Here is a 23,992-nt window from a genome sequence, read left to right as displayed (position 1 = left end):
CGTTACTTGAGGGTGTGTGAGAATTGGAAAAGGAGTGGATAAATCATTCAGAGATATTTGTGCCTGAGAGTGGGGTCTCCGCAGTGTCCCGCCAATTGCAGGTGTGCCCCTGACTCAACATGGGCTGCTTCTAATTAAAGTCCATTTTGGGGACCCAGTGGCAGTTTATTTCTTGGGGTCAAATTCTAAAAAAAGCTCAACAACTTCAATTCCCAAAAAGTTCAACAACTTTGGGGTCAACAACTGCAACCCTAAAAAAACTCAACAATTTTGGTCTGCCCTCACTCATGTTCACGTAATCAAATCTGGCCCTCTTTGAAAAAAGTTTGGGCACCCCTGCTTTAGGATAACTGGGTCCTAGTCAGCCCCACGCCCGGGCACAGTGCCATGACAGGGAGGGCTTACAGGGGCACCGCTCACTGCTTGGCTGAGTCACCCCCAGGGCTTGTGTAGTGGGCAAGGTGCCCTTGCCCCCAGACCAAGCCAGATGAAGGGATGCAGGCATCACCCTGCTGGATCCTGCAGAACTCGGAGCCGGTGGTGCACGGGGAATGAACAAAGTTAGGTTGGGGGCAGGAGATAGGGCAGGCCTGAACCAAACTGTGCTGAGAAAGAAAACAGACGCTTGGCCGCTTCTCCCTGACATTTCTACAAGAAGGGACCTTTCCCCTCTTGCACAGGGGAGCATTTAGGTGGATGCCCAGGGAACCTCTTCCAGTTGAGCCCAAGGCCTCGTGCTGCTTTTTGTGAAAGTGGGGAGGGGGTGTGGTCTCTGGATAGCAAGGGAGACATTCCCACCCCGTTTCTGCAGATTTTGGGGCTGGCTTTGTTTTTAAGGGTAGCTGGGAGAAAGAATCTTTGTTTGCGTAGCACAAAATCCCCAGCACACACCAAACTCCACAAAGGGGTTTGTTTAATTGTCCGTTGCTCTGGCCTCCAAGCGCTTCTCTTGCTCACTTTGCACAGAGAAGGCTTGAGGCCACCCCACATCCAGCCCTTCAGCACAAGGCAGAGCCCCCCCCCCCCCCGGGCCAAGCTACAGCGGGAAGGGAAGTCGAGGCAGTGTCTCTGGCCAGACTGTCCAAGGGAAACGCTTTCTTCCTGAGGCAAGGATCCCTGTCTGTCCATCCGTCCTTTGGCCTGAGTTCCCAAGAGGCGGCTCGGTGTCCCCTGCCCTCCTTCCACAAGGGTCATGGCCAGAGATCATGGGGTGATAGAGTGGACAGGCCAGGAGAGGAAGGGGGAACTTCATCCTGCCCTTTTTGTGAAGTCCAAGTGAGGCAGGCGAGCCTCTTTATTCAGAGAAAACATGTTCTAAAAGTGCTTCTGTTGGTTAAAGGCATAGGGTCTTCCAAAGGAGAGTTGCTTTTCCATCTCCCAAGCCAGGCCCCACTTCCCTGCCTCTTCCCTGAGTCACGCCTTGAGGTTCTGCGCAATCCAGCCCCGCACGGCTGTCACTCGGGCGTAGACCCCCGGGAAGTAAGGGCGGGCGCAGCCGTAGCCCCAGCTGGTGATGCCCGCCAGGAACCACCTTCCCGAAGCCTCTTTGCAGGCCAGGGGGCCGCCAGCATCACCCTGCAGAGGAGGGAGAAGGCACTGAGTGTCCTTAGGAGCGGGGACGGGGCTCTGGGGCAAAGGGACCCCCCAGGCCCTGCAAACGGCCTTCTCTCCCTCCTCCCCTCTCACAAGCACCCCCAGCTCCAGCCATTTCTGGCCAGCTGTGGGCTTCCCTCCCATCCCACCTGGTGCAGCCAGGGCTGAGGGGGAGGTGGTGTGAGCCCTCCGGGAGGGGCGCCCAAGACTCACAGAGCAGCTGTCAACGGACCCCTGCAGGAACCCGGCGCAGACCATCCGGCTGCTGATCTGGACAGGGTAGAAGCGGCGGCAGTCCTGCTCCGCGATGAGGTTGACGGCCGCCTTCTGCAGCTGCCTCGCCATCAGCCCTGCGGGGGAGGGCAGAGTGGAATTGGGCTTCCAGGCAGCGAGAGGAGGCAGGAGACTCACAGCAAGGAAGGCCCAGGGCCCAATCCTGCCCTTTGCCTGTGGGCACCCCATAGAGCCAGCCAGCTGATCCGAGGTTGCTTGGCTGCCTGGGTTTTGAGGGAAGCCGGAGTGGTCCGAGGGCCAGAGCTGCCTCTTTGGGGCGCTCCCCCACCCAGCCGGGAAGAGGTTCCTTCCTACCTCCCTCCTTGGTGGAGCCCCAGCCGGTGATGACGCAGCGGGCGCTCTGGCCAAAGAGGTGGGCGTGGTCTGGCAGGCAGATAGGCTTGACGGTGCTGGTGAAGCTCAGCGGGGAGGCCAGCTCCAGCAGCGCCACATCGTAATCCAGTGTGTAGATGTTGTAGAAGGGGTGCTTGTGGATCTGGAACACCTTCTCCACCCGCCCGTCCAGGCCGCTCAGGAAGGGTGTCCCCAGGACGGCCACCCACATCTTGGGGTCGCTGTAGCTGAGAAGGACGGTGCACCTGGGACCCTTGGCCAGCCCAAGGCCTGCCCCGTCTCCCCAATCTCCAGGGAAAGGGGGGCAGGGCTGGCCCAAGACATTTTGGCGCCTGAGGAGAACCACCCAGTGGCTCCCTCCACTTCCCAGCCAGGAGTCAAGATCTACATCAGGAACAAGGGTGGGAGGAGACCAGCAGCCCTCCCCTTCACCTTGGTGCATCCCTTGGAGACTGCACCTGCTGCCCCAGTGGATCCTGCTACCTGAGGCAGTTGCCTCATCTCACCTCTTGAGTGGACTGGCCTTGGTTGGGGGCTCACAGGAAAGGGGATGCCTGGGATCCAAAGGGAGGGAGGTCTGGCAGTGCCCTCCTGTGCTATGAAAACATTGCTGGCTTAGGGAGGCACAGAGGATGGGGTCCTCTTCTTCACCAGCAAGGAGCTTGTTCCTGGAGCAGGGGAGCAATGGCTGCAGAAAGACCCCCTTCCCCCCTGACTCATATTCCACCTCTCCCCACCCCCAGCGCTCATCCCAGCCCCCCAACTCACACATCAAAGCAGTGGGCAGCCGAGAGAAGCCAGCGGTCAGCCACCACCACCGCCCCACATTTGTGCTCCTTCCTCCACAGCCACAGGCTCGCTTGCCACGGCCACTCCCCTCGTGCTGCGCCACTGCCCCCCACGATCTTGCTGAAGGCCAAAGCTGAGGTTGAGCCACAGTCTAGGTGGGTGGGAAGAGAAGCAGGCTGAGAGGACACCCTTGTGAGCCCCCACCACGTTGCTTGCCCCCCACACCGTCTGGTTGGGGGTGAGCAGAGCTAAATGTGGACTAGGGGAGAGGGGAGATCACTTACTGCAGTTGGCCTCGTCCCTGCCGTTGCTGCAGTCCATGACGCCGTCACATTCGGGGTTCGCTTTCCCAATGCAGACTTTGCCAGAGCACTTGAAGGTGGATGGGGTGCAGGGCACAGCTGGGGGCAGGAAGGGTGGGGAGCAAGTTAATGGGGGAGCTGAGACCCTCCACCCTCTTGGCCTGCACAGGGGTCCCCCAGCTCGCTGGGCACAGCTGTGTGGGCCACAAAAGGGCTGGGCACAGTGACAGGCCCAGCCTAAAGGAGAGGCTTCCCAGTGGGGCAGCGGCCATGTTTAGTCTCACAGCAAGAAAGATGACCCCTGCAGTGTCCTGCACCCCCTGCCTTGGAGGGCAGGCTCCTGAGGGCATCAGCCTTCACCTGGCACCCTGCTAATAATCACAATAATTTATTATTTATACGCTCAGCCTCTGCCCATTCGTGCCCCCACCATTTACCTGCGAACTGGGTGGCTCTCGGGGTGTTGGTTGGTGGCCTGGCTGTGCTGGGGGTGACCCTGAGGCTGGCCTGGGTGGTCCTTTGACTAGCCAAAGGCAGGCTGGGGGAGGAGGAGGAGGAGGCGCCGCCACTGGTTGTGGCCTTGGTTGTGGTGCTGGATGTGGTCGCGGCCTTGGTTGTGGTGCTGGGGCATGGTGAGATAGTTTCCAGGATCCAGGCCTTGAGCTTGGTGATGCGGGCGTAGACACCGGGTCTCCTGGCCTGCGCACAGCCGACCCCCCAACTGACCAGCCCCGCCAGGTAGAACACGCCTGGCGTCTCCTCACAGGCCAGGGCTCCCCCCGAGTCGCCCTGCGGGGAGAGATGGGAGCAACCAGCTCAGCAAGGGCTAACAAAGCTTCCCAGACAGGAGACGCTTCCTCTGGAGTCTCACAGGGGTCTCTTCTCAACTCCGCCCTCACCAACTCCCAGAGGCAAAGTGGCCCCTAGTGTGTCTGGAAAAGAGCCCTGGGGCCCCCAAAGAAGGTCCTTTTAACCAGAGTGGCCCGCTCTGCAGGGGGGACATTACACTTCAAAACAGGGGCCTTCCAATGAGCGCCCAGCTCTGTGATCAGGTGCACTTTGGAAGCTGAGTGGGAATGGGGCCTCCCAGGCTGGCCACCCTCAGTCACCCTCACCTGACAGGAGTCAACCTTCCCGTCCAGGAACCCAGCACAGATCATCTGCTCTGTCAGGGAGAAGTTGTAGAGGACATTGCAGGTTTTCTGGTCAATTATTCCCACAGAGGCTCTCTGGAGGTTCTCTGGCTTGGAGGCTGCAGGGAGGGGGAGGGCAGAGGGGAGGAGCGAAGGTCAGGCCAGGGGGCAGAGCAGTGTCCAGTAGCTCCTGGAGGGAAGTTTCCAGGACACCCATGAAAGGAAGAGGAAAGAAATATGGGGGTGGCCATCTTCAAATATCTGAAGGGCTGCCGCATGGAAGGTGGAGCCAGCTTGTTTTCTGCAGCTCTGAGGGGCAGGACTCGAACTGACAGGTTCAGCTTGCAGGGAAGGCAATTCTGACTAAACATTAGGAAGAACTTTTTGAAGACATGAGCCATTTGATGGTGGAACAGACTCCCTTGGAGGGCGGTGGAGGTTTTTGAGCAGGGATCTGTCAGGGATGCTTGAGTTGAGATTCCTGCATTGCAAGGGCTGGACTAGTGGCATGCCTCAGAACCTCTTCCAACTCTACAATTCTGTGAAACAGCCCGGGTAGACTGCTCCTGCACATGGAGGATCCACATACAAAAGTTCCAGTTACAGATAGGTAGCCGTGTTGGTCTGCCATAGTCAAAATAAAAAAATTCCTTCCAGTAGCACCTTAAAGACCAACTAAGTTAGTTCTTGGTATGAGCTTTCGTGTGCATGCACACGTCTTCAGATACACTGAAACAGAAGTTGCCAGATCCTTCTATATAGTGAGAGGGTGGGGAGGGGTATTACTCAGAAGGGTGGTGGGAATGGGTGATTGGCAGATAGCTGAGATGAGCCTGTTGACAACTCTTAACGACTGCAATAGGTCTTACAGGAAAAGGCAAGGGGTGAGAAGGTGAAAAATGGCTAGTCATGTATAATGAGATAAGAATCCAATGTCTCTGTTCAGACCAGGTCTCTCCATGGTTTTAAGTTTGGTAATGAGTTGCAATTCAGCAGCTTCTCTTTCCAGACTATTTCTGAAATTCCTTTGTAGTAAAACAGCTACTTTGAGATCTTGTATAGAATGTCCTGGGAGATTGAAGTGTTCTCCTACTGGTTTCTCTGTTTTGTGATTCTTGATGTCGGATTTATGTCTGTTTATTCTTTGGTGTATCTGAAGACGTGTGCATGCACACGAAAGCTCATACCAAGAACTAACTTAGTTGGTCTTTAAGGTGCTACTGGAAGGAATTTTTTTATTTTCACATACAAAAGTGTGTGTGTTGTTTTTAAAGCTGAACGTTCTGGAATATCCCTTCCCTACTAGCTCAGCAGCCTGATTTGCATGCAGAAAGGTTCAGTCGTGGAAGGAAGGGACCCTGAGGGTCATCTAGTGCAATTCTGTGCAATGCAGGAATCTTTTGCCCAATATGCGGCTCAAACCCATGAACCTGAGATTCAGAGTCTCATGCTCCACCCTCTGAGCTATTTGTCCTCTGCAGCATCTCCAAGCGGGGTTTGGAAAAGGCTCCCTGCTTGAAACTGCTGCTACCAGTCAGTGTAGACTGCAGGGAGCTAGATGGATCCAACGGCCTGCCTCCTTGGCTCCTGCGTTGCCTGCAAGGGGGAGGGGGAAGTGCTTACCATTGCCTTCCTGGAGGCTCCCCCAGCCGGAGATCATGCACTTCCTGCCCACGGGGAACTTGTGGACGGCCAGAGGGAGGCAGATGGGCTGGATGACCTTGCCGAAGGGGAGGGGGCGCTCCAGCTCCAGGACGGCCACGTCGAAGTCCAGCAGGGCCGGGTTGTAGGACGGGTGCAGCACCACCTGCCTTACGCTCACCTTCACAGAGCTGCTGTCTGCCGCCGACAGCCAGGTGGTGCCTGCAAAGGCTGTCAGGTACTCCACCTTGGTGCTACCAGCACGGGCAGAAACGAGACACAGGCGCAGACAGACCATTAGTGGCGGCCAGGCCAGGGGCAGGTGGGTGAATGGGGGGGGCTCATCTCTGGGGGTCACCATGCCCACAAAGGGCTCTCCCCCCCATCCAGCTCCTTCCACTCCTCCTGAGTGACAACAGCCTGTCAGTCAGTAATCAGCCAGTTCAAAGTTGGAGAGAACTCTTTCTTTGCAAAAACACAACCTCCACAGACTTGGCTGAGCAGGATCCCAGTGGTCTCACTGCATGAAAATCAGTTGCCAAGACTGAAAGTCCCCACAGCTTTCAAGCAATTGGAAATTGCCCACTAAGCCTCCTCCGCCCAACCCAGGACCCTCTTGCTGTGGGTGGAATTTCTCCTGGTTCTGGGGCAATGGGTGGTTTGGTGTCCCCCAGTGCCAACTGATAGTGTGGATTGGTGACATCAATTGCCCTTAAGGTGCCACACTAAGCTACAACCATTACAGCACCTGAGTCCCCATTTGCAGAAGTTCCCAGGATCCATTTCCCAATTTCGGAGAGTGGAGAGTGCTGATTGGAAAGTGGGGCACCCTTCTTCCTCCTTTTAAGCAGAGAGTGGGCAGGCATGGAATCCCAGAACTGTAGAGCTGGAAGGGACCCTGCTCCTCTATGCCAACCCCCTGCAATGTAGGAAGAGGCAACTGTCCCAAACGGGGATCAAACCTGCAACCTTAGTGTTGTCTGGGATTCTTTAGCTGCAGTTCCTACATTGCAGGGGGTTGGCCTGGGTGGCTCCTGGGGGTCCCCGTCGAACTCTACAATTTGGACCTGAGGCAACCACCTTTCTCCCTACTTACTGGTTGAAGCAGTGGGCAGCTGAAAGGAGCCACCGTTCCCCGATGATGGTGGCCCCACAGAAGTGGTGCAGCCCCTCCTTCAGGCTGACCTGCCAGGGGACCTCCCCGCGAGAGGCATCCAGGCCCCCCACAATCTTGATGGGCTTGGAGAAGCCGGGCCGGCGGCCACACTCTGCACAAAGAAAAAGATGGGTGAGCTTGCGACGGCTGTGCCCCAAGCCCCAGGAGGAGTCCAGTTGGGCCCTGTGCAGGGCAGGGGGCTTTCTACCTTGGGGCCGTGGTACCGTGGCAGCTGGCCTGCCCCCGGCCGTGGTGGGGCTGGGTAGGGGTTTGCCAGTGGTGGTGGTGGTGCCCTTGGTGGACGCCAGAGGCAGGAGGGTGGTGGAGGCCATCGAGGGGTGGGGGAGGCCTGGTGGGGCCGTGAATGTGGCCATGGTGTCGTGGATCCAGTTCCGCAGCCTGGTGACCCGGGCATAGACCCCTGGGCGCTTGGCCTCCGCACAGCCAATGCCCCAGCTGACGATTCCAGCCAGGAAGAAGCGGCCTGAGGGCTCCTCACAGACCAGTGGGCCCCCAGAATCCCCCTGTAGGTGAGAAGAGGAGAGAAGAAGGGCACTGTGGCATGCCAGAGGCCTCCTCCCGGAGCTCGCGCTGCAGCCAGACACGCCCTCTCTCAGAGGCTGCTTCTGGCCATACCTGGCAGGAGTCGACCTTGCCCTCCAGGTAGCCAGCACACAGCATCCGGTCGGTGAGGGCGTTGCTGTACAGGCTGGCGCATAGTGTCTGGTCCAACAGCTCCACCACGGCCTTCTGCAGCAGCTCTGGCTTCACCACTGAGGAGAGAGGGAAGGTGGAGCCCAGTGGCAAGGCCTGAGGGCAATTCAGGTGGACACATCCTGACAGGGACTCCTCCTGCCAGTTCCATGCACCCTGAGCTCTCCAGGGCAGGGCAGCTGAGGGGCAGGCACTGAACTGAATGGCCATGGGGTTGTTGAATTGCATTCCACACAGGTCCCACTATCAGAATGCAAAGCATTCTCATGAAATCATTTGCTAGGTCTGCGTTTGCATAACAAGGCAATGATTTTCATCATTTCCTATGGGTTCATTTCTAATTTTGACCCCAAAATTATTAGAAAACCCAGGAGAAAATCCTGAAACTTTGCAAAAGGCAAACAAGGAAGCAGGAAATGCTCTCTTCAAATCCACACCATGTTTTCTGATGGAATGGCTGCTGTGGACAAGCAAAACAAAAGAAGTCAGGATTCTTTAAGGCTGCTTGTTTCCTTGAAGTACAAAATGCAGCTCTGGCTGTTTGGATATTTGAATCCACAGCTTGTATAGTGAGGTTTTGGTATGAATTTGTCACGTTTGGACAAGGATTTTTCTGCTTTTTTTGTCTGAAGGAGTTTGGATAACTGGACCTGTGTGTAATTCTTCTGATGAACTTGTTGCTGCTGCTCCTTTCAAAATGTTGCTGTGCTTTCCCTTATAGTAATTGCAATGTCTGTTCACTCGCTTTTTAAAATGCTGCTGCTATTGCGAGCTCCACATTTCTTGCTGGGAAAGCAGAAGAACAATCTTAAATCAAACCAAATCTGTGCTAAGGGTTGGCTGGTATCTCAGGATTAACAGAGAAAATGGGGGTGCTCAGTTCCTCCTGCCCCAAACAATGTTCCTTTGGGTGAAGCTGGCCAGGGGCAACGAGAGGGAAGAGGAGGTGGGGAAGGAGGTGGAGCAGCAGCAACCTCAACCTTTGTGCAGAAAAGCAACCTTAAGGTCCCCACCTGCCCCCCAGTAGGGAGCAGCACACTGAGGGAACAACTGAGGCTGGAGTGCTCAACCACACCAAGACTCACCTTTACCTCCCTGACTGTGGCAAAACTACCCACCGTACAATGCTGACTGTGAAGCCAAGGAGAGCTCCTCCTCAGATGGATCCCTCAGGGGGACAGTTGCCCAATTCAGTGGAGAGCTCAGCCCCTTTTGCCCCCTGTAGTAGCCCTGCCTGAGCCACACCACCCCCATCTCCACAGGAGCCCTGGGAGGTAGGCTCGGCCGAGCCGTGACCCCCACTCCTTCTTCCACTTTTGCCTCGCTAAAGGTTGTGCTTACAAAAGTCCTCCTTGAGGTAACCCCAGCCGGAGATGGAGCACTTCTTGCCAGAGGGGAAGATATGGCTGGAGGCCGGCAGGCAGGCGGGCTGGACGTACTTGCCGAAGGGCAAAGGCTCAGAGAGCGCCAGCAGCGCCACATCATAGTCGGCCGTGTCTGTGTCATAGGAGGGGTGCTTGAGGATGTGGCTCACACCAGTCTTCACTGCACTGCTCTCGCTGCCGCTCAGCCAGACGGTGCCTGCATGGGCCGTCCAGGTGCCCGGATCCTGGAACCTGTTGGCAGCAGGAGAGCTTCAGGGCACATCAATGGACTCCTTGCACCCTTCCGTCTGCCAATAGACTGATATTGATTCAATGGGGAGATTTTGACATGGGCCACTTTGAACAATGGATAGGAGATGGCAGCTCTTGCAGATACTGTGTGGATAAATACAAATATATCTGGAATGTGTTTATTAAAAGCACCATGACTTGTTAATAATGTGATTGTTTGAATAGCCACACTTCCCTCACCGGCACAGGCAGAACCTGCCTTCTTGGCTGCTGAACCCACACTCGGTCTCATCTGCTCTGTCCATCAGAGTCTGTCTTTGCATGCAGGGTGAGCCCCTGACACACCAAAGGCCTGAGACCCAGCACCTGCCCCATGTGCCACCCACCCACCTCCAGTCTCTTTCCCTAACCCTGCAAGGTTCTCAGCACCAGAGAGCTGCCCACTTGCCACAACCCAGCAAGGCATGGTGCACTCAGTCTCTTGTGGGAGAAGCAAGGAAATGGGTCCGGCCGGGCTTACTCATTGAAGCAGTGTGCTGCAGACACCAGCCACTTGGCAGCCAGGATTGTGGCCCCACAGAAGTGCTCATTGTTCTCCCGCAGGCTGACTTGCCAGGGGAACTCCCCCCGAGTGGCCTCCGACCCCCCGACAATCCGGTTGGCTGCCTGCATGGCCGGCCGAGACCCACAATCTGCAAGAGACAAGGGGGGGTGGTCAACAGTCCCCACTCAGGGGTAGAAATGGTCTGCAGCAACTCCAACATGCCACCAGGTGGCAGCAGAATGGTTAAAAAGAGGCTGCAGGTACAATTATCTGTCCCCAGGTGGCAGCAGTAAGCAGAGGGATTCAGAACCCAGAGAAAGAAAATCCTTCACTTGGTGAAACTATGGACTACGGCCACCAGCTTGGACGGCTTTCAAAGGGCTGTTCTTATGTTCATTGATACAAGGAGGTGCCAGCAGCAGGCAGTAAGAAGCATTCTCCTGGAGGGGGAGTCCGTTTCTGAGATGGCAGCTCCCACCTGCCACTTCCAGTGTTCATCTTAACGCCTTCCTTTTTGCACATTTAATTGTTTAATGCAGGGGTCAGCAACCTAAGGCCCATTGGCCAGAAGCAGCCTGCAGAGGTCGTTTGACAGGTCCACAACCTGCCCGCTCACATGCTGCGCTAAACTGGCGCAGCACGGTGCAGGGACTCACTTCCACGGTGCCAAAAATTGCATCTGCGCATGTGCAGACGCCGAAAATTGTGGGTGCATGTGCTCATGCACGCGCACGATCCAGCCCACAGAGGGATCTCTGCAGGACCAATCTGGCCCAGGCAAGGTAAACCTTGCTGACCCCTGGTTTAATGCAACCACCAAAGAGGCCCCTTTGCTTCACCCTTGAAACCTCGTGGGGGAAATCCCCGCCAGGATATGGAATGAAGAGAGAGACCCAGGGGAGACCATCCCTGGAGGGAATGTCCCAGCACCCCTAGAAAAAGGAGGGGCAAAGGAGGAAGGAGAAGACTAGCACCCACCGCACTCTGCCTCATCGGAGCCGTCCAGGCAGTCACTCCGGTCATCGCACTCCACGTTCTCACGTGGCACACACTGGCCGCTGTGGCAGGTGAAGGCTGTCCCTGGGCAGGTGCCTGCAAGGGTGGTAGCAGGATGGGTCCCAGGCTCTTTCCCCCGAGGCAGCTGCTCTTTGGGGAGGGCCAAGGTCCTTGGGGGAGCCCTGTGGAAGCTGGACCTCGCCTTGCCATGGGAATCCCCACGCAGGTCCTGAGCAGAACAGCCTTTTCTCTTGCCTGCTTAAGATGCCCAGCAACTGGCCGTCTGCTTCCCGCAGAGCCAGCATGGCCAGAAGCCATAGATAGCCCCTTCCTCCCCCTCCCCCATGGCTTTGCAGAGAATAAAACTGTTTTGCTCTCCAGCCACGTCCTGAGCTCACAAAATGTTAAAAGAAGCCTACCTGATTTCAGTCCTGTTCCTGAAGGGGAGTCGCTGCTCAGCCCTGTGTGAGAGAGGGGGGGTGAAGAATGGGGGCTGGTCTCCAAAAGCCCACATGCTCCCCATGGAGGCCACTCCGGCCCAGAACTGGGACCCCTCCTCTCCTGAAATCCCCAGCAAGTCTCTTGAACCCACAGGGCTCTGGACCCATGCCTGACCCTTAGAGTACATGGCTCCCTGCCCCCCCCCCCAAATCCTGGGAGCTGTAATTTAAGGGGGCTGGGGTTGTACCTCCATGAGAGGCAAACTGTAGTTCCTGGGTTCCTTTGGGGGACAACTTGTGCTTAAGGGGAGATTATTGGGTTTTCTTGGTTTTTACTTTTATCATGTATTCTGTGTTTTTATATTGTAACTTTATCTTGTGCACTGCCCTGAGATCAACAAGTATAGGGCAGTATACAAATATTTAACAATATCATGATGAGGACAGGGGTGGGTGTGGGTGTGGGAGGGTGTGGACAAAGCCCCCGCATTCATTGCCACGGCTCCCCCTACACAGAGTGCAAAGATTTTCTAAGTTCCCTCTGGTCCAGCAAGGCCAAACCTTTTGGCTACCATCCAATGAGGAAGCCTCAGCTCTCCCCTCACCTTCCTTGCTGAGATGCAAAAGCTGCCATCTCGCCCCCAGGGTGAGAAGGTTGCAGTGACTGGCAGGAGGAGTAGGAGGCCCCTATCTGAATTTCTGCACTCAGGCAGGGACTGATCTTGCTTGCATCCTAGCCTACCTCACAGGGGGGTGATGAGAAGAAGGCGAGGCCACCTGCATGCCTGCCCTCCCTACCCCTGGATGATGGGCGAGGGATGATGCCATGCTACCTGTGAGAGAGGCTGCCCAGATGGTGCCATAGGAGGGCAGGGCGATTCCTCCATTGCCCAGCGCAGCTGCCAGTCCCCTCTCCAGCGCCTGCTCTTCTGCGTCTGGGCTGAGCGGCTGCGAGGAGAACCATAGGCGGAAGTGGACGAGGATGCTGGCATTGCCCTTCCTGCCAAGTGGAGACACAAGCGCAGGAGGTGGGGGCCAGGCTGCTTCCCCTCACCTGCAGCACCAGGGCAGGGCGGGGCAGGGCAGGACACACTCCATGGCTTAGCCTACCTGTATTGCAGGACGGAGCACCTGTCACAGGTCCCTTCCAGGGCTGAGTTCTGAAAGCTGCTTTTAAACTGAGACGGGACAGAAAAGGGGGGGGGCAAATGGGTGACTGTCATGAACTGGTTGAACGCAGAGGAATGGTGGGAGGAACCAGCTGGGGGAACCCCCAAGAAAGAAGGCCCAGAGCCTGGGGGGACGAGGTAGAAGAGGGAGAAGACGAGGAAGAGGTAACAGGGCTTTGTGAGCGGGGAGAGTCTGTGGCAGAGAGGAGTCCAGAATCGGAGGCAGAAGCTGAAACAGGAGAGGAAGGAGGCCAAGAGGCAGGGAGGAGTCTGGCTGGGAAGTCAGGGGGGGTCTCCCACTCCTGTGCCAACAAGCTCTCCTCCGCGCTGTTCTCCCAGAACAAGAAGAGGCATGAAGAGGGCAGGGGAGAGGTTGGCTGCATGCAGGTACAGTCTCTGATTGCTTGGGGGAAACCCTGGGGTGGAGGAGGCTTAGATAGATGTGGGGAGATGGGGACCTTTAGCCTCAGCAACCGCTTCATGGGAGCAAGACCTACCAGAGGTGAGCTGCTGTGTTCATTAGGCCTGACACTTCTGTTTTTGCTAAGAGAGCATGAACTCCAGCTTGCTAAGTGTGATTTACAGCTGGCTCCCCCCTGTCAGCGAACCTCCCCCCTGCACCCCCAGCAGGAAAAAGTGGTGATATGGCGCCCTGTGCAAGGCCAAAATTTGGCGCCCCCACATGGATCTTATCAGTGATTGATGTTTTCAATTTTGTGTTGCCTCGCCTGCAGCCCCCTAAATCCAGTATTGTTCCTGCCTTGAAGGGATCAGAAATCAAAGCCTGCCATGGCCACCCCAAACCCCCAGCTCCTCCAGTGCTTATGGGGGAGGATTCATCTGCAGAACCACCCACCCACCCACGCCCCACAGGGGCTCTTCTCTCTGCCCTCACCAGCCTCTCCAGGACGGGGGTCAAGGTGCGGCGATAGTTGGAGCTCGGGCACTGCAGGCTGCTCTCATAACGGAGGCCCTGCAGCTCCACCAGGTGATCTGCCAGGAACTCCTGCTTCACCAGGAAGGCTGCAGAGAGGAAGAGGCACAGGGTGGGTTGGTGTAAAAGCACCAGCGTTAAGGGGGGGAGGGCAGAAGCCAGGACAGAAGCACCCCAATCTGCACCTGTTGGACAGGCTGCCAAGCAGCACATAAACATTACAAAATGAATGAAGTACAGTGGACACTTGGGTTGCGATCCATGCTGGAGGCAAGTTTGCAACCCACAGCATTCACAACCCGCAGGGTCTGCACACGTGCAGGTTGTGATTCGGCGCTTCTGCGCATGTGCGACTGCCAAAACCCGGAAGTAACCCGCTCCAGTACTTCCGGGTTTCAGCGCATCCATAACCCGAAAAAATGCAACCTGAAGCATCTGTAACGCGAGGTATGACCGTAATGCTAATGAGATATTGCAATGAATTCAGGTGTAAACGCCTGACAAAGAAGGGAAGCAGGGTACACAAATTTAAGAAAGTAAGGCAAGTTTGAGAAATGAATCAAATTTCCGCATGGATGGACTCACCCATCAGGATCCCACCACAGCTGGCCGTGATGGCAACCAGGAGGATGGAGGCCAGGGTCAGCCTGCAGCGGGTGCTGTCTCCCCCAGCAACAGGGCGGCACTTCTCTCCCCCCAGCACTGGTTTCCCAGCAGGGACTACTGGCGGCTCCATGCTTGTCCTGCAGACTTCAGAAGTTCTACATTGGGGGAAGAAAACGGGCTAAAATGGCTTTGGCAAGGGATTCTTGACCCTTTCAAATTTCAAGTATTCAGATTTCTGGAAGATTTGGTTAGACACTGTGTCCCTCCCACTTAGGTCCACCTTCCCCTTCCCGTTTTGGACACATGCCAGTAAGACATGTGGAAAGGATCCTGGGGTCTAAAGTGGACCACACGAGTCCACAGGGTGATGCAGCAGCAAAAAAAAGCCCTAACATTACTCTAGGCTGCATACGCAGAATACAGTGGTACCTCGGGTTAAGTACTTTATTCATTCCGGAGGTCTGTACTTATAATAATAATAATAATAAATTTTATTTATATCCCGCCCTCCCCAGCCGAAGCCGGGCTCAGGGCAGCTAGCAACAATAAAACAGTATAAAAGTATAGCATAAACAACACTCTAAAATCATTCATTATAAAATTAATTAATTCAGGCCACTGGCAACCATTGGGCAGAGCTCCGCGAAGATTGCCGAGGGAGTCAGGCTGTGCCCTAACCAAAGGCCTGGTGGAACAGCTCTGTCTTGCAGGCCCTGCGGAAAGATGTCAAGTCCCACAGGGCCCTGGTCTCTTGTGACAGAGTGTTCCACCAGATCGGAGCCACAGCCGAAAAAGCCCTGGCTCTAGTTGAGGCCAGCCTAACTTCTCTGTGGCCTGGGACCTTCAAGATGTTTTTATTTGAAGACCGTAAGTTTCTCTGTGGGGCATACCAGGAGAGGCAGTCCCGTAGGTACGAGGGTCCTAGGCCGTATAGGGCTTTAAAGGTCAAAACCAGCACCTTAAACCTGATCCTGTACTCCACCGGGAGCCAGTGCAGCTGGTATAGCACCAGGTGAATGTGATCTCGCAGTGAAGACCTCGTAAGGAGTCTCGCTGCAGCATTCTGCACCCGCTGGAGTTTCTGGGTCAGTCTCAAGGGCAGCCCCACATAGAGCGAGTTACAATAATCCAGTCTGGAGGTGACCGTCGCGTGGATCACAGTGGCTAGGTCAGGGCGAGAGAGGTAAGGAGCCAACTGCTTAGCTTGGCGGAGATGGAAAAATGGCGCCTTTGTTATAGCTGCAATCTGCGCCTCCATGGAAAGGGAGGTGTCGAAGATTACACCCAAACTCTTAACGGACGGTGCTGGCACTAATTGTGCCCCCGCAAGAGATGGGAGTTGCCCCCCCCCAATCCCATATCGCCCCGTCCTAGCCACAGGACCTCTGTCTTCGAAGGATTTAGCTTCAACCGGCTCCCACGTAACCATCCAGCCACAGCTTCCAAACATCTGGTCAGTGTGTCTGGGGCCGAGTCAGGATGGCCATCCATCAACAGATAGAGTTGGGTGTCATCAGCATACTGATGGCAACCCAGCCCAAAACTCCGAACAAGCTGGGCGAGGGAGCGCATAACCTGAAACTGTTCTTAACCTGAAGCACCACTTTAGCTAACAGGGCCTCCTGCTGCTGCCGCGCCGCCAGAGCAGTTTCTGTTCTCATTCTGAAGCAAAGTTTTTAACCTGAAGCACTATTTCTGGGTTAGTGGAGTCTGTAACCTGAAGCATATGTAACCCAAGGTAGCACTGTAGTGTCCAGATCAAGGGAAGTCATGGTGCCGCTCTATTCTGCCTTGGTCAGACCACACCTTGGTCAGTCCTGTGTCCAGTTCTGGGCACCACAATCTAAGAAGGATGTTGACAACCGGGAAGGTGTGCACAGGAGGGCGACCAAGATGATCAAGGATCTGGAAACCAAGCCTGATGAGGAATGGTTGGAGGAGTTGGGTATGTTTAGCGTAGAGGGGTCTGAGAGGAGATAGGAGAGCAATCTTCAAATATCTAAAGGGCTGTTCCATGGAAGAGGGAGCAAGTTTGTTTTCTGCTGCTCTGGAAGGGAGGACCTGAACTATTGGCTTCAAGTTACAAGGAAGGAGATTCTGACTCAATATCAGAAGATGCGGTGCTGACCTGGTTGCATCTCAATGAGCCGCTTGGTGCTCAGCCCTTCGGTTCAGCCCTTCTCTTGTCCCTGGGAAAATCTGCAGGTGCCGCCTGGGGATGGGGAGCCTTGGGATTGGGGCCCCTGACAAGGCAGCCGAGGAACAATTCTCCTTGAGCCATTTCTTGTGGAAAGCAAAGGAGAAATGGAACGAAAGCCGTCCTGATCATTGGCTGCTGCTGCAGCAGTTACTTGGGGCTGAGAAGAATTCCCTTCTTCGGAAACTGTGGGGTTGTTATCCTGCACTTTCATTGTGAAAGGGTTGGGGAAAGGTTTCTACTTCTGGGAAGATACTGGGATTCCATGGGGGGGGGTGCTTTCAACTAAATGACACAAACAGACAACTGCAGTTGGGGACTAATCCTTGGGAGAGCCTCCAACTCCTAGGGGCTGTGGGGGCTTCAGGCCCCACAATAGAGTATTTCAGGGAGCTGAGCCCCCACAAAGTGGACGGGCGTTCCTACTCAGATGGTGTGCACACACTGCATCATGTGGGGGGGGGGCTTACCTGGGTCTCCACAATATTTTACTCAAGTTGGCACCCCTGCCTCCAACACATGACAAGCTTGCTGGATCAGGCCAAAGGGGGCCTGTCTAGCCCAGTATCCTGTTCTCACAGTGGCTGACCAGGTGCCCAAAGGGAAATCTGCAAGCAGGAGCCAAGCACAAGAGCAACTCTCCCCTCCTGCGGTTTCCAGCAACGGGCACTCAGGAGCCCCCCAGAGCCCTCTCCTCCTCCATGAACTTGTCCAGTTCCTCTTTTAAAGACAGCCAGATTGGTGCCATCCTTGTCTCCTGTGGGAGAGAGTTCCAGAGTTTAACACTACGAGGAGAATGGCCTTTTCTTGAGTGTGAGATTGAGGAGCTGTTGGAAATTTGGAAAGCGGACCCTCCTCACCCACAGCTTCCTGCATCTAAAGGGAGGGACCCAATGTGAGATGGGGGGGGGGATCAGAAGGAATCAGAGCCCCCAGCGGAAACTTGGGGAAGGCTGGGAGGGCATAGCCTCCAATGAAACATCTGAAGGCAGCCCTGTTTAGGGAGATTTTTAATGTTTTGTTGTGTTTTTAATATACTGTAGGGAGCCGCCCAGAGTTGCTGGGGAAACCCAGACAGATGGGCGGGGTATAAGTAATAAATTATTATTTATTCTTATTCTTATTAGGGACATCCTATTCCATAACAACAGCAACAATACCCGCCTATCCGACTGGGCTGCCCCAGCCACACCGAGCGGCTTTCAACATATATAAAAACATAATAAGACATTAAACATTTAAAAAACATCTCTAGACAGGGCTGCCTTCAAATGTTTTCTAAAGGTTGTATTATCTCCTTGGCTCAGGGCTCACATAACTAATCTACCCTCCAACATTTCTCTGTTGAAAATAGGGACATCCTAAGGAAAAGCGGGATATCCCAGGATCAAATCAGAAACCAGGACGGCGTCTGTATATCTGGGATGTCCCTGGAAAATAGGGGCACTTGGAGGGTCTGGGAGGGCAGGCAAATGGAAGCACTCAAACATCCTCTGGCACCTGCAGAGTAAGCACAGAGGATCCCTGGGCGCCGCCTGGAACTCTGGTAGTGAAACAGCCCTCTCTGTGTGCAGGCCTCTTGGTCACCCCCAGGTTTAGCTCCATCAGTGCCAGAAGAAAGGCCTCTCTGATTTCTCTGCCCAGCCCTGCCAGGGATCTCCCCAGAGAACAAAGCCTTTGTGGTTTCTGCTTTGTGAGAAGCGGCAGTTTCGGCCAGAGCAGACTGCTTGGCATGTGAATGCTGGCCAGAGGGCCGGAGTGGGCAGCCCCACTCTTGCTTTTGCCTCCATCTTCCAGATCTGCCAGGTGGGGCTGGCGACGCCCCTGCAAGGGGCGCTGGAGGCACTTCTTGGCGTACGCTCCCTGCACTGACTGCCAAACAGCCATGGCCCTCCTGGGTTTGGAAAGCCCTTTGGGCAGCAAAGAATCCCTTCATGAAAACCAACTTGCCACTGCCAGGAGGCATGGGAGGTGTCTCTGCACTCAGACCATTTCAGCCACAGTGCCCCCCACTTCCTTGCACAGAGATCTAACCTCTGCAGAGTGGGAGGGACCAACCCCTAGAAGGAGTTCCCAAGGGCCATGTAGTCCAATCCTCTGCAAGGCAATAATCTTTTGTCTCCGCCCAGTATACCTGAAGGAGCATCTTCAGCCCAGCTCTGAGGGCCTTCTGGCAGTTCCCTCCCTGCGAGAAATGAAGCTACAGGGAACCAGGCAGGGGGCCTTCTCAGTGGTGACACCCGCCCTGTGGAATGCCCTCCCATCAGCTGTCAAGGAAATAAACAACTATCTGACTTTTAGAAGACATATGAAGGCAGCCTTGTTTAGGGAAGCTTTTCATGTTTAATGCTTTGTTGCTTTTATATATATTCTGTTGGGAGCCACCCAGAGTGGCTGAGGAAACCCAGCCAGATAGGCAGGGTATTATTAATACCAACAGTAATTGCTCAATGTGGGGATCAAACCCACAACCCTGAGATTAAGAGTTTAATGCTCTACCAACTGAGCCAACTCTTGTCATTGAAGAATCTGTCCAGCAGATTTGCCGTCAAAGGACAGCAAGGGCTATAATAGTTGAGCTTTGATCGTCAGCAGCAGAAGAGTTTGGATTTGATATCCCGCCTTTCACTCCCCTTCAGGAGTCTCAAAGCGGCTCACATTCTCCTTTCCCTTCCTCCCCCACAACAAACACTCTGTGAGGTGAGTGGGGCTGAGAGACTTCAAAGAAGTGTGACTGGCCCAAGGTCACCCAGCAGCTGCATGTGGAGGAGCGGAGACACGAACCCGGTTTCCCAGATTACCTGACTACCGCTCTTAACCACTACACCACACTGGCTCTCTGCCACAGCAGCTCTAGGAAAGGTTGGTAGAGACCCGCCCTGAAGAGCTGCTGCTGCCAGCCTGTGTGGGCAATATTGAGCCTCATAGCCCAGGGGCCTGGCAGCTTTCCATGTTGAAAAAAAAGATAAGGGGGTCGCTAGTAGTTTAACGTGCAAATGAGTGTGCCTGCATGCATCCCCACCAGGTGGGATCCCCTGTCCCAATTCATAATCTACAGTCATACCCCAACTCTGGCCTTTTGCCTCCCCTTGCTAAAATTCCTCCTGGCCAGCTATATGGCTCAGCTGTTTTTGCATCAGCACAGCAAGTTTTGTGGACCCTGATCTGTGCTCAGATTCTTCCCCCACGTCCAGGGGCTTCTTCCTGACCCTTCAGGTACTGAGTCCATTACCTTGATGGACTTTACCCTACTAGGTAAGGTAATAGCTCTGGTCCAAGATGAGTCCAGAGTCAGGGTCACAAAGATGTCAGGAGAGCCCTGCAGAAGCAGCAAGCAGTTGGATCAGCCCCAAAGTGGAGTCGGCTGCTCCAGCACCCTATTTTTACACACAGTGGCCACCCGGTGCCCTCCAAGGGGAAGAAGCCCCCAAGCAAGGCCTGAGCGCAGCAAAAAACCCCATGTGTGGCTTGCAAGAATAGATGGAAGGATATTTTGAACTTTTAGAACATTGTGACATTCAGGAAGGTTTTTGTTTTTAAGTGGTGGGTCTTGGCAGGAAGAGCTGGATATAAAGTCAACCAGCAAACAAACATTGTTTTGCAATGAGGCTGACTAGCTTGGCTGCCCTTTTGGAAACTGTCCTGGACTGGAGCAAAGCACCGTCTTTCTGTCTCAAAATGTTAGTTTCCTGATTTGCCATCAAGAACAGTAGAGTCTGACGATCCACCCACTGTTCTCTCTTGCAACCATCCTTCAAGCTTTTGGGAAGGCGAGATCCTTCTAAGGCAACGGAAACAATTCCTGGCTTCTGATGAAACGTCTGAAGGCACCACCAACAGCTGGATCAGGCCACAGGAGGCCCCTCTGTTCCCGCACCGTTTTCACAGTCACTGGCCAACCAGTTACCTCTTCTGGGAAGCCCCCAAGAGCAGTAACTCTCCCCCCAGCTACGATTTCCAGAAACTGGGATTCCACTGGCTTTGGCACTTAGAGTCCTCCTGGCTAGTAGCCACCAATAGCCTTAGGCCCCATGAATCTGTCTGAGTGCCAGAAGTTGGTGGCCATTGTTGTGTGAAGAAAGACTTCCTTTTGCCTGACCTGAGTCTCCATGCCAGGCATCGTGTCATGCCAGCGGTTCTCCTAGGGTGTGGCACGAGAGGATGGCAAGTGTGACAGGAAGATTCCAGGCCAATCCAAGAAACACTGAAACTTTTCTGTGTACAACGGTATCAAAATAATTTTGTTTGGCTCTACAGAGAGAAACAGGATCCATGCCTCTTGTCAAAAGCATTGACTATTCTTCCACAGTTCTCCGCAACATATTGCTGGAAATAAGAATTTCCAATTCTGACAAATATGCAAGGTCAGAGATGAGAAAGGCTTCTTTGTGTTGACAAGAGGAGAGCTTGCTAGTCTCAAATTAGACCTGATATAAGTGAGATTGCCTAGCCAAAGGAAGCTCACACTGAGTTTGTATTCACACTTAAAGCACACCTGTAAGAGGCTGGTTTATAACTACATTTGGGGAAAGGTTCCTGTTCTTATGTAGCCAGGTTGTTTTTTTTACTTTCTGGATGTGCCATGATCATGTTATAAAGAAGTTGCGTTCTAGGTTATAAATCAAGCACTGCTAGTTGATACGCTGGAAAACAAAACTAAGCAGAAATAATTTCTGTGGCGCAAGCAAATTGTTATTCTGAAAGTGGCCCAGAGAGAAAAGTTTGAGAACCACCAGATTCTGAAGCACTTCTCTCCTGCCTCTGCTTCCTCGCCTTTCCTTTCAGCTGAAAAGCCCCCCAAGGTGGCAACTTTTCCTCGAAGGGGAAATCAACCAGAGGTCCTTGTCGTACATTTCTGTCTCTCTTGGGCGCACCGCCCCTCCCCCCACCCCATGAGCCTCCACAGTACCCAAGGGTGGTCTTTAAGGGAGTGAGGCAGGGTGCCCTCAGGTCGGGGACTCACCTGCCTGGCCCAGGGCGGTCGTTTCAGCAGAGCTCACCTGGCTGCAGCCACCGGCCATGCTCCATCCGCTCCCCTCTGTCTCTGGCTCTGGAGGGGAGGTTTTGTTGGGCAGGGAAGGTGAGAGGAGGAGGGGGAGGGGGAGGAAGGTGTGGGTGGGGGAGCTTAAAGGTACAGGCCGAAAGGAGCACAGCAGCAGACCCCAGGTGAGGATCCTTCCCTGGCAGCGCCTGGCCATGTGGGATGCCATCTGCAGAGCCCAAAGTCCATGGGGCTGCTGCAGCTGCTGCTTCCAAAACATCTTTGTTCTCCTGAGCATTGATTATGGAATTTCCCATGCTCAAGGAGGATGGAGGGACAGTTTTCCCTCAAGGGAAAGCTGAAGATTCTTGAGTGCTTCATTTTGGGGATAGGAATGGAGTTTGCAAAAGGATGGGCTGGGCGGGGTAGGAGCCACTACAGAAGGTCCCAGTTTCAGTCCCCACTGGCATCTCCAGGTCAGGCTGGGAAACCCTGGAGAGCCTCTGCCAGTCAATGAATCCTAGAACTGTGGAGTTGGAAAGGAGCACCAAAGGTCATCCAGTCCATCCCCCTGCAATGCAGAAATCTTTTGCCCAACATGGGGCTCGAAACCATGACCCTGAGATTAAGAGACTTACACTCTACTGACTGAGCTATCTTACCAGCATAGACAATGCTGAGCTAGATGGACCCTGTGGTCTGGCTTGGACCAAGGCAGCATCCTAGGTTCTTGTTTCAACCAGTCCTTTGTTCAGAACCATGATGACTAGAATCTTTCTCTCCTATAATTCTATTTCAGGAGAGTTATAGTCCACTTGATTGCAAAAAAACCAAACCCCTTCAAGTCTTTGTCTGCATCATGTGTGGACTGGGGGCTGCCCTGCCCTGCACTTCGTATCAGCACCCACTCACTCACTATATCATCACCTTGTCGTGGGGAGTGGGCTTGCACGTTCCTAGGACCCTTGTGAGTGCAGCCGTCAGGAGTCTCATACTCCCAGCAGGGTCACCCAAGGCAGTAAGGTCAAAGGGAAGGAGCATGCAAAAGGAAGGGAGATAGTAGTAATGGGGGACTTCAATTACCCGGATATTTGTTGGATGTCAAACTCAGCCAAGAGCATAAGGTCAAACAGATTCCTCACTGGCCTTGCAGACAACTTCATTGTCCAGAAAGTGGGAGAAGCAACAGCCATTTTAGATCTGGTCCTAACCAATGTTGATGACCTGGTTAGTGGGGTAGAAGTGGAAGGATCATTAGGCGCGAGTGATCATGCTCTTCTGAAGTTTACTATACAGCGGAAAGGAGCAGCCAAGCATACTAGGACTCAATTTCTTGACTTTAGGAAAGCCGACTTCATAAAACTTAGGAAAGTGCTGGGTGAGATCCCATGGAAAGTAATACTAAAAGGAAAGGGAGTTCATGATGGCTGAGAGTTTGTTAAGAGGGAGATAGTAAAAGCACAACTTCAGGCAATACCAATGAGATGGAAACATGGAAGGTGCCTAAAGAAGCCAGGGTGGCTATCTAAAGAACTTTTAACTGAGTTAAGATTTAAAAAGGATGTGTACAAAAAATGGAAAAGGGGGGAAACCACCAAAGAGGAATTCAAACAAATAGCCAGCACGTGTAGACACAAAGTCAGAAAAGCTAAAGCACAGAATGAACTCAGGTGTCAGGGAACTGCCATCGGAGCATCAGGTGGTGGAGGGACTCAGGGAGGAAGAAAGAGACTCAACAGCTGAAGCAGGGACCAGCAGGGGGAGGAGTGGGTCTCTGAGGGAATGCGAGCAGGAGGGAGGGCTCAGGGAAGCTTCCAGCGAGAACAGTGGGGAGGTATCTGAGTCTCCCATAGGGAGACCCACACCTCGCCGGAAACTGTCACGCCGTGAGTCCAGGAGACGCGTTTCCGTTAAGGAGCTCCTTTGCTGGAAACGCTTCCGCAGACAGCCACTGTCGGACTCTACTAGTGACTAGAGCAGACATGTCTGAGGAGCTCCGTCACACACGGAGGTTTGTGGGGTCGCACAAACTCTGAGGGAGCACGTTTTTACGCACAAGCAGCTAATCAATCCCTAACAGCAGTCCGACAGTCTCTGTACGCTGCCTGTGCAAGAGAAAGCATCATGAGCGAACCAACCGGAACCGGAGGAGCGGGGGCTGGAGCTGGTCCAAGCTTGGAAGATAGATACCGAGCGTTGGAGGTCCAACTGGCGCTGCAGACGGCGAGGCTGGAGGAGAGAAGGGCTCAGGATGCAGACAAGAAGGGGAGAGCCACTCAATTCCCCAGAAAGGTACCAGGATTGGTGCAAAAATTTGGGGGGGACCCCAAGGATTACCATGCCTTTAGGACAGAGATGCAATATGCCATTAATGTGCAGTTCGATGAGTTCCCTGATGAGGAATCGCGAGTTGCTTTCGTAATTGGGCATCTTGAGAAAGGGGCGAGAGACTGGGTTCGACCCCTAATGGCAACGCACAATGACATACTAAAGGACACGAGGAAGTTCTTTCGTGCAATGGATATCATGTTTTCCAGCGATATTGAGGAAGGGG

At 54.1% G+C, this 23,992-nt stretch overlaps 1 protein-coding gene across 1 annotated transcript; it reads right to left on the bottom strand.

Annotated features, from left to right (window-relative positions):
- Window positions 1-896: 896 nt before the first annotated feature.
- TMPRSS9 (transmembrane serine protease 9) lies at window positions 897-22,480 on the bottom strand. Its single transcript, XM_083483637.1, has 19 exons — window positions 21,421-22,480; window positions 14,240-14,397; window positions 13,616-13,743; window positions 12,662-12,729; window positions 12,385-12,551; window positions 11,531-11,572; window positions 11,094-11,207; window positions 10,092-10,263; window positions 9,297-9,571; window positions 7,878-8,014; window positions 7,450-7,765; window positions 7,182-7,353; window positions 6,068-6,339; window positions 4,427-4,563; window positions 3,749-4,100; window positions 3,294-3,410; window positions 2,989-3,160; window positions 2,182-2,447; window positions 897-1,943 (listed from the first exon to the last, which is right to left on the bottom strand). Exons 2-19 carry the CDS (start codon window positions 14,388-14,390, stop codon window positions 1,414-1,416), a joined length of 3,588 nt encoding a protein of 1,195 aa, XP_083339763.1. The 5' UTR covers window positions 14,391-14,397; window positions 21,421-22,480; the 3' UTR covers window positions 897-1,413.
- Window positions 22,481-23,992: the final 1,512 nt, after the last annotated feature.

Source organism: Podarcis liolepis (assembly GCF_965112155.1).
Source record: "Podarcis liolepis genome assembly, chromosome: 18".
Lineage (NCBI taxonomy): Eukaryota > Metazoa > Chordata > Lepidosauria > Squamata > Lacertidae > Podarcis > Podarcis liolepis.
The sequence above is the reverse complement of the archived record's forward strand: the minus strand, read 5'-3'. Positions and strand labels throughout refer to the sequence as shown.